Source organism: Benincasa hispida, chromosome 1 (assembly GCF_027475165.1).
Source record: "Benincasa hispida cultivar pf3 chromosome 1, pf3_genome.v1.1, whole genome shotgun sequence".
NCBI classification, from domain to species: domain Eukaryota; kingdom Viridiplantae; phylum Streptophyta; class Magnoliopsida; order Cucurbitales; family Cucurbitaceae; genus Benincasa; species Benincasa hispida.
Window position 1 is genome coordinate 24,206,895 of NC_143478.1, and position 9,933 is coordinate 24,216,827.

The 9,933-nt window shown below is 32.2% G+C and overlaps 1 protein-coding gene across 1 annotated transcript; it reads right to left on the reverse strand.

Annotated features, from left to right (window-relative positions):
- Positions 1 to 1,031: 1,031 nt before the first annotated feature.
- On the reverse strand, positions 1,032 to 4,034 carry LOC120067548 (alkaline/neutral invertase A, mitochondrial). Its single transcript, XM_039019100.2, has 6 exons — positions 3,192 to 4,034; positions 2,751 to 2,916; positions 2,402 to 2,613; positions 1,768 to 2,261; positions 1,631 to 1,679; positions 1,032 to 1,533 (listed from the first exon to the last, which is right to left on the reverse strand). The coding sequence occupies exons 1-6, from the start codon at positions 3,885 to 3,887 to the stop codon at positions 1,192 to 1,194; spliced, it is 1,959 nt and encodes a 652-aa protein (XP_038875028.1). The 5' UTR covers positions 3,888 to 4,034; the 3' UTR covers positions 1,032 to 1,191.
- Positions 4,035 to 9,933: the final 5,899 nt, after the last annotated feature.

A 9,933-nucleotide genomic window follows, 5' to 3' on the forward strand; every position in this document is an offset into this window, starting at 1 on the left:
AAATTAGGTTAACAATAAATTTTGAATTAGCTACCTTAACTCGCTTCAAATTTTTCAATTTTATGGTCTTAATTACTATAGTTTCACATGTTGATTTATAGTTTCACATGGCAATATCATTTATAACAAAGGAGGAAACTTTTTTTTGTGCTTTTTTTTATTTCCAACTTTCCTCAATTTCTGCTTTATTTTCAATCCAAAACTTTCATTATTTCCAAAGAAATTGAATTGAAAAAAAAACACACAAAAAAACTTATATTTAATTTTAACCTTATTCAAACTTTTTTAATTAATTTTTTCCACCTCAAAATTAATTAATATGAGTTTTATTTCTGTTACCATCTAAAACTTTCATTTTTGCACATCATTTCACCTCAGAATATTCCTAAACTTTGTAGTTTTATTTTCCATTTCTTTTTTGAATTTATGCTCTTCCATTAACATTTACAATTTACATCTAAATGTTTTTACTTCAAAAATAGTCCATTATAGTTTAATTAAATTACAATCAAAATTTCATTAACTATTTATAACAATTTTCATAAATTTTCACAAAATTTCTTGAGATCTTCATACATATCGATATTTTCATAAAATTGAGACCTCGATATTTGAATACATATAGATATTTTCATAAAATTGAGACCTCGATATTTCCATCGATATCGATATTTTAAACATTGTGTATATATACTAAGGAAGAAACAGCGATCCAACTTAGATATATATACTGTAATTATAGCTTTTCAAATACCAATGGAAATTAGACTACTAAAATACAGTAACATTAAATTTCTCCAAAATTTGACATTCAAATAAGTATTGAACTAGAGATGGAAATTAACAAATAATTATTTAATTTATTTTCATTTTAATGTTTATGTACTACAAGATTTAGAAACATAAGCCTTTTACTTCCCCAGTAGTCTCCCAAGGATGTAAATGCATCTCATATTTTGACCATATCTTAAACCCTAGACTTATCTTCCATGTGTAAACACATAAATGCATTAAACAAAAAGTTCAAAGAATGAAGTAGCAATTCAAGAATTATACATTTAATTCCCAATGAATACTAGAGACTCTTCAAAAACTTTGAGCCTCAAAATTGTATTTTCCTATACACAGAGAATCAGAGGAGGAAAAAAAAAAAGCCCCTCCGTCTTTTAGAAGCAAGAAACACTTGTTAGGTTAATGGTTGAGATTATTTGGTTTCGGATGCTGGCGATGGCGATGGCGAGAGCACTTGTTTCTATTGGCTTTGCCGAGTGCACAAACGCAGTTCTGAAGAATCTCATAATCCTCCTCCCAGAACAACAAAGACGCCTTCTCTGGGTTCTCCAAAAGCAACTTCGATGTTAAGAAACCAGCGATCGTCCACGTTTGGAAGAGTCGTGATTGCTTCCCTACTAATCTTGCACTGCGCATATCGTAGTACTCGGGCCAACGATCGACTGCAAGCTTCTTTTCAGCCACTGCAATGGCATTCCTTGCTAGCTCTGGCCTCCCCATCTTCATGCAGGCTAGTGTAAACTGTAAACATGCCAACAAAAAATGGTTACCAATCAAGCCGGTTAAAAGTTGTGAGGTAAAGGTTGAAAAGAAGTTTAAATAAGAACAAGTCCCTCACCTGCCACAAGAGTGTTGGCCAAGATCCTCCATTATGATATGACCAAGGACTGCCAATTGGAAAAACAAAGGAAATTGTCAGTACACTTGGTTGTAAAGTTTTTTTTTCTTCCGCTTCGAAAATCGAAAGAGACTCACGTGTTCTTAGGGTCGCTGCCAGTTACTATGCGCCATTCCTCATACTCCATAGCTGGGAAGCATATCTTGAGAGGCATGTTAGCCACAAGATCATCCCATTTGGCTTCAATCAAGTTCAGAATGCCCTCGTTCTGTTTTGGAGTCCCGAGTGACGACACAACGGACCAAAGATTCCCGAGCGTAAAAAACCTAAAGTCCATGTGAGCAGGCTGTAGATTGCCAATAAGGTAGCCACCCTCCTCAGGAATCCAGTCCACCAGCCAACTAGGAATTTGTTCAGGATATATATTGAACTTGTTCACAGCATCAGTAGAATATTCCTCTGTTTTGTAACGATAAATTTCGTTGATTTTGTTCTTATCAACCCAGTAATATTCCCGAATATGGAAGGAGAGTGCACTGAGTCTATTGTTGAGGGCAACCACCAAATTCTTAGTTGATTCGTTGACAATCAGCATCTCTCTGGAGCAGCGTAAGGCCGAATAGAACAATGCCTACAAAATGAATTAACGACATCAAGTCATTGCCTGCAAATGCTCTCGAACTATATCTACAGTAACAATGAAGGATTACTTGTACATGCTCTTGAACTAAAGATGCAGAACTACAAAGGATGATCAGTCATTACTCATACTTGAATTTCAAGAGGGTGTCCATGGATGCCCATTCGTCTATCAATCATGCAGGAACCATCACTGACTAACAGAGTAGGAAACATGTCAAACCCATTCGTCAAGCAGAGATTAAGGATCAGTCTTATGCCTGTCTGTACATCGACCCGTTCCTGCAATGTGTAATCTCCCGTGATCTTTCCATAAGCTCTTAACAAAATAATCCACCACAACCCTGTAAATAGGCACACACAGTAACAAAGTTTCAAGCTCTATGACATATGTAAAGTTGCATGTTTGTGGAAGAAAACATTTAAGTGAATCCATTGCGGCAATGAGAAAAAAAAAAAAAGAAAAAAAAAATTATGTTACCAGAATCAACTGGTGCAACACGACCAATGGCAGATTCACCAAAATCAGGATCAAGAACTTCCTCGAAAGCTCCATCGCTTCCATCAAGAGGCTGGCTTCTAACTTTGAAACTTGCTGGCATCAATCCTTGCCCAGGGCTATAACAGTCGACAGTTTTCTCCCAACTCTAATCAACAATAGAGACAGTTGATTTCAGTTCAAAGGACAAGAGAAACTAAGAAAAAGGTCTCTCAAAATATTAGTGTGCTTCTACTTCAGGATATTGAGATGTCGAGGTACAGATCTTACTATGCTAAATAAGATGCATCTAACAATTAGTTAAATTCACTTATTACTCACATCAAATTAATGAGATCAGGTATCCATATAAAAGATAGGGAGAACCCCCCCCCCCCCCCCCCCTATTTACATAAACAGAAAGCTCGACATGTAGGTACATACCTGTAATTGCAAGGTGTGAAGGAGAAAATTCTTGACAATCTCCTCTTCTCCATTTAACAAGAAGGCCAAGGCCGAAGGTACAAAATCGCGAACAAAGACCTGGTCGTAATTCAGTGGCTGAGTATCAGCTGGATCATTAGCAGCAACAGTTCCAACAGGATGTCCACAATAGTAGACAACAGAGTCTCGAAGCAAGCTCCATGCCTCCTTTTCAATCATGGACACCTCTCTCTCAACTCTAGAGTAATTAGAACCCTTCAAACTACCCAATCCCTCATCTTCTTTAACAATATCATGACCCGTCTCAATACTCCCTATCAACAATGGCTTAACCTTAAACCCTCCTTGAATATAGATTGTGTCAAAGTTCTTCTGTTTGACATGAGGCTCTGCCGATGTCGACTGATTTCTAAAATCCGAAGCTACATTTGCAATCAAACACCTATTTCTACCACTGCTACCTTTATATAACCGATAACCATTAGAAAAACTAAAACATCTCCTATTCAAATTATCAAGAACCTGTACAGACCCTATAATTTTACATCCATTCGGCTCTAATTTCGACAATCTACTGATCCTCTTATACTTTGGCTTGGGCGATGCGATTGTTCCAAACATCGAAGAGGATTTGAAACCAGTAAGAATCCTACAAGGTTTCATGGTAGAAATTCCCAGAGAACTACAAGTATGCATGCTTCAGAGTTCTAAAATCCTTATAAATAACTAACTTCCTTAGATTCAGCTAATAATAATCAGCTCAAAATGGAGAGAAAACTAGGGTTTAGAGTAGTTATATACAACTCTGTTTGTTCTGAAAAATCGTAAAAACAGAGTATTCAAACTATTCTTACACGAATTTACAGATCAAAGATTGGAGTAAAAGCTAAAATTAAAAAATGGAACAGAGCCTTTACTTACAAATTGATGAACGATCGGACTGAAATTGTCTGAACGAAAGAGAGCTGTTTCGAATTTGAAAAAATCCAATAAAAATGGAAGATTACACAGCAATCAGGAACCCTTTTTATAGATGCTGGGGAGGGAAGAAGGTGAAATGAAATTACTTTAATACCCCTTCATATTCAACGCGGCTTGTGTCGTCTTAAAGCTGAATTAGTACTGAAATTACAATAATACTCCTTCATGTTCAATGAGCCTTCTGTCACGGTGATAAAACAATTTTTTATTTTTAGTTTTAAATTATATATTTTTAAATTTTTATTTGGACACAAAAATAGCTGTGAAAAAATGAAAGGGTACTAAAAGCTTTTTCCCCATTTCATTCTTGACCCTGGTCCATTAATTTTTATTTTATTTCTTGTTTTTTTAAAAAAAAAAAAACTGTTTTTTTTTAGTATAATGAAGGGAAAAAAAACAAAAAAAAAGAATCCAAGAAACCAACAAATCATAGTGCATGGCATAATTTGATCATTAAGGGTTGTCTTCGAGCCAAATCATCAAAAGTCGAAATCTACGAGTGTGGGAAGTTAAGTCATGAGCGACAAAGTTACTTTTATAGTTGATCAAAAGGAAGCTTTTAATAAATCTTGAGAGGTAGAGATTGTGAATGAAATCAACAAAAGAACCTCAAACTGATTCACATATTGAACTTTGCTAACATAAAGAGATTTTCATTGGCAAGTGAATATGTTTCGACCTAAAGAGAAGATAAATCGACTTCAAGAGCTTTGAAAAGGTCGTCATATAGGGAATAGTCTCAACAAGGTCAACAAAGTCCGTCAAACGATAATGACTCTCTATAACAAACATAGCGTCACTACTGGAGTCAATAACAATGACATTAATTTCCAAATCACTATTTAAGATTGCTGCACCAAAAATAACCTTAAAATAACTTAATATAAGAAATTGAAAAGATGTATATAAAATAAACGATAATTAAAAAGTTTGAAATAGATTGTGTTAAACTAAGTTGAAATATAATGTTGGAAATTTTATAAATCCAAATAGAAACCCATGAAACTCAAAAATAAGATTTAGGTGTAATTTTATAACGAGATATTTCATGGGAAGGATAAAGGATCATGGTAGTTAATGCGACATTTGTAATGTGATGATAGGGCCCTCTTTAAAAATATCAATTTTTAAATAGATAATATCCAAACTATTTTCCATCATAGAAATTAGAAATTTTTTTCTTAATTTATCTAATATCTTTTGCTTTTCTCTACCCAATTTTCTTAATTGAATCCCGTCAATAAGAAAAACAATTATTTAAAAATGAATATATAAACAATTAATTTAAAAATTTACCCTTTAATCTTTTATACTAGTTAAAATGTCATTTAATTGTTTAAAATATCCAATAAATCTATAAACTTTCAATTTTAAAAATTAATTTATTGCATATGATTAACTTAGATCAGAATATTATTTTAGTGTCTATACATTAAAATTTGTTTAACTTTAGTCTATATACTTTTAAATATTCAATTTTAATTTTAATAATTTCAGTAAATCATAATTTTAATTCATATGTTACATAATTATTAATTTCTCAGAATTCTTTTTATCGTATATTAGTATTTATAACAAATTTTGGAAATATATTTATATATTATAGAAAAATTATAATTCAATCAATTTGGATAAAAATTAATTTCGAATAACTAAACTTAAGATTTATTAAAAGTATATAAATTGAAATTGAATCAAGCAGATATTTTAACATTGTAATCTTCATTATAAAGAACAATGATTAAGTGCAACTACTCTTATACTCCTCACTTATTAACTATAACAAAATAAAATTAAAATATATATATCTTTTTAAAAAAATAAAAATATCACATTATAATATTTTATTAAAAAATACACTAAAATGGGTGAATTCAAGGGATCACCCCGAGTGTTTTTCATAAATAAATAAATAAATATGTAATGTACGGTATTGGGCAGATTTTTTTAGGTAAATAATGGCGTGCGAAGTGGAGGGCATAATCGTCTTATCACGTTACTATTTGAAACCGGATAAGATCCTTCGGTCGTCTGTCAGTGACGTGGAAAATAGGGCCCCACGCTACTTTTTAAAATTAATATTTCTTTTTTCTCAAAGAGTCCGTCCAAAATCATCTACGGTTCGACACAGCATTGCTTTACGTGTGGTTGAAACGTGGCAGAGTCTGATTCGATATTCATTCATCAGGTTGATGAGACCAATCAGAAACTGGACCGTGTTAGGTGAGTTGCGTGCAGGTTATTAAATCCAAAGTCCACACGCCACATACGTGCTTCACTTGGGCTTTATTTTTGTCTTGCTCTTTAATTGGGCCAATCCAAACCCATTTGCCATCTTTAAATGGGCCTGTTTTTGGAACGTTTGAGGCCCGATACGTTACTGATGGGCCCAAGAAAACACAGGCCCGTTAATTATAGCCTTTAGATTTACAATACTATTTAAATAAAAATAGCCTATCAAAATTATATACTTCAATACCATGTAAAAGAGGTGGAGGTAAAGATTAGAATTTAAAGGTTAAGATATATTTGAATCGACAAATCACGTCTTTTGTCCTATTACATCTATTTGAGTCGAAGTGATTACACGATAAAAGGACATATCCTTTCATGTATGTATGGGTTTTATTCATACCATATATATGAATCATCACCATCTAACGATAGGGTTATGTTTGAGTGGACAATTACGTCTTTTGATCCATTACAACTAATTTAAGTCAAACTAGTTACACGATGAAATAATATATCCTTTTTGTATATTTGTGTACTTTGTACCATAAATATGAAATATCACAATCTAAGAATTATGACTATGGAGATGAAACTTTTTCCTTGAAAAATCAATTGGGAAGAGGACTAGGAGTGAAGATTATACACATTAGTTAATTATAAATTGAACTCATTTTAATTTTTATAAGTTCTCATTTTGTTTCTTTTTATTGGTACAAGTTATTATTTAAATATTTTAATTAGTTAAATTATCATTATTATTTAAATTTAACAATTATTTTTATGAGAAATTTTATGAAAGAAATACAAACATTTAATTTATAGATATTAATTATCCTACATATCCAAACTCAATTATAATAAAAATGAAAACTCTAAGGAGGTGTTTAGAGTATTGAATTTATTATTATAGTTAGTAGTTATAATAGTTCGTATTTGAGGTGTAGAATATTTTAGTATGGGTAGAAAATAGTAGATATAGAACAAAGAGGAAAAGAGAGGATGAATACGAAATGGTAAACACTATAACAAATACTAAACATTGTAACAAAGATAGATTTAAAATAGTAATACTGTAGTTAATTGTAAATTATAATAATTAAAAATACTAAGGGGCTGTTTGGAGTGCTGAGTTAAGATAGGATATATGAAATTCATATGTCTGTGTTTGGGATACAGAGTTATTTGGTCTGAGTTCATATGTCTGTTGTTAGGATACTTGAGTTCATGTGTCTGGGGTATTTGATACAATTTTTTGAACTCTAAATAATATGTTTTTACGATTACTATTTTTGTTTTGAATTTTGTTTATTCAATAATTCTACCCATCTTTATTTAAATAAAATATGAATTGCAATTTTTTTCTTTTAATTTTTAGAACTTTTCTTTCTTTCTTTCTTTCTTTCTTTCTTTCTTTCTTTCTTTCTTTCTTTCTTGGGCAATGAACAACAATTAGCTCATTAGATTTCTTGTAGAAATACGGTTCAATAAAATGAGAAACCAAAGAGATATTAAAACTTTTTATTTCTAATTTTTCTCCATGAATTTTATTAACATCTTTTTCTTTTTCTTCTTCTTTCTGTTGTTGCTCTATATTTTTACTATGTAATGAATTTTTTAATTAAATCTCCCTCATCATCTTAGCAGCCAATAGAATGTCGCCACATTTCTTCGATAATTTCGCTTTCGATCTCTCTAAATTTGGAGGATAATCAAAGAACAAATTTTTATTTTTCACTAATTCTTGCTGGAAAATGTTCCAGAAAAAATTTCATTTTCCAGTTTTTTTTTTGTTATATTTACATACTTTTCGAATACATACATACTTTTCATCTAAATACTCTTAACACTCATTTAATATGTGGATTCAATTAAATAAAAAAAAAATTTACAAAATTTTTTCGTATAAATATTGCACTTAATGTAGATAGAATAATATTTTTTATATAATCAATAACCCTACAACATACTTTAACATACATCAATCTTATAGTAGTCAAAAGTGGTTGTCGAAGTTGATTATTGAAGATGATTTTCGTTGAAGTTTGTAGCCAGATGTAGTTTTCGGAGCCTGAAGTTGGTCTCATGAAGGTGGTATTGGAGTTGGTTGTCGAAGTTTTTCATCGAAGGTGGTATTGGAGTTGGTTGTCGAAGTTTTTCATCGAAGGTGGTTTTCGAATCCCAGAGTTGGTGGAGCGAAGCGAAGGTGGTCGTCGAAGTTGATCATCAAAGATGATTTTCGCTGGAGATTGTAGTTAGAGGTGGCTGTCAGAGCTTGAAGTTAGTCGCATGAATGTGGTATTAGAGTTGATTGTCGGAGTTTATTGTCAGAGGTGGTTATCGAAACCCCGAGTTGTTCATCGGAGTTGCTCGATCAAAGGTGGTCATCGAAGGTAATTTTCATCGAAGTTTTTCGTCTAAGGTGTTGTCAGAGCTTACGAAGGTGGTTGTCGGAGTTTATTGTCAGAGCTTGAAATTGGTCATTGGAATTGGTAGCGCAAAGGTGGTCGTCGGAGTCGAGTCACCGGAGGTGATTTTCGAAGCCTGGAATTGGTTGTCGAAGTTGGTCACACAAAGGTTGTCGGAGTTTGGAGTTGATTGTCAAAATTGTCATCAGAGGTGGTTGTTGGAGCTCGAATATTGTCGCTAGAGTTGTCATCAGAAATGATTGTTGGAGTCTGGAGTTGGTCGCCGAAGTTGTCATCGGAAGTAGTTGTCAAAGCCTAGAGTTAGTTCTTGGAGTGTGGTAGTATAAATAGGTGGAGCCATTGAAAACTTTGGAAAATAGGAGACTTTGGGTGATTGGTATATTCCATCAACCTTTAAAGTTTGTGGGCCAAACAATGAGTTAGTATATTATACCAACTCAACTCAACTCAACTCATGTTGGTGTGCCAAACACTCCCTGACAATTATAATTGAAGCCTTAAACACGAAGTGAACTATAATGACCTACTCCATATACTCGAAGTTGGGGTTGAAAACACTCTAAAAAGAAGAAAAAAAAAGTCATATTTAAAATCAATGTTAGAAACAAAAATAAATGTGGAATGGGTTTAGGATTGTGTTGTTGTATTTTCGGCTTTGATTGTAGGAATTAGTGAATACGAAATTATTATGAAAGAGGGGTCACATTCACAACACCAGATCCCACTTACTTCAAATCGAATCATTTTCTCTCTCTCTTTTTTTAATTTTTTAATTTTTTTTTTTTAAAAAAAATGCAATACCGTAATAATTAAAGTTAAGATTATATATATATATAGTATAATTTAGAAAGCGGGTTGACCCGTGTTTCGTGTTTGATGATCCAACAACAAGTAAACGGGTGTTTGTAGTTCTACTCAGCCAACCAAACAACGCGGCTGCTGCTATTTTTTTTTTTATTTTTTTTTTCCTTTTAAAAGACTTCTATCTTTTGTAATTGGTAATATTTCAAATATAATAACTTAAAAATCACTTTTGGTTCTTGAATTATTTTTAAAATAATAATTTAGTCCATAAATTTTAATTTATAACGATTTAGTCA

Excerpts from the sequence above, each read along its gene's own strand:
- LOC120067548 (XM_039019100.2), bottom strand. The coding sequence starts at position 3,887 with ATGCATACTTGTAGTTCTCTGGGAATTTCTACCATGAAACCTTGTAGG. Across the intron at positions 2,614-2,750 it reads TGTTGCACCAGTTGATTCTG|GGTTGTGGTGGATTATTTTG; the intron begins GTAACATAATTT and ends GCCTATTTACAG. Across the intron at positions 2,262-2,401 it reads GACACCCTCTTGAAATTCAA|GCATTGTTCTATTCGGCCTT; the intron begins GTATGAGTAATG and ends TTCATTTTGTAG.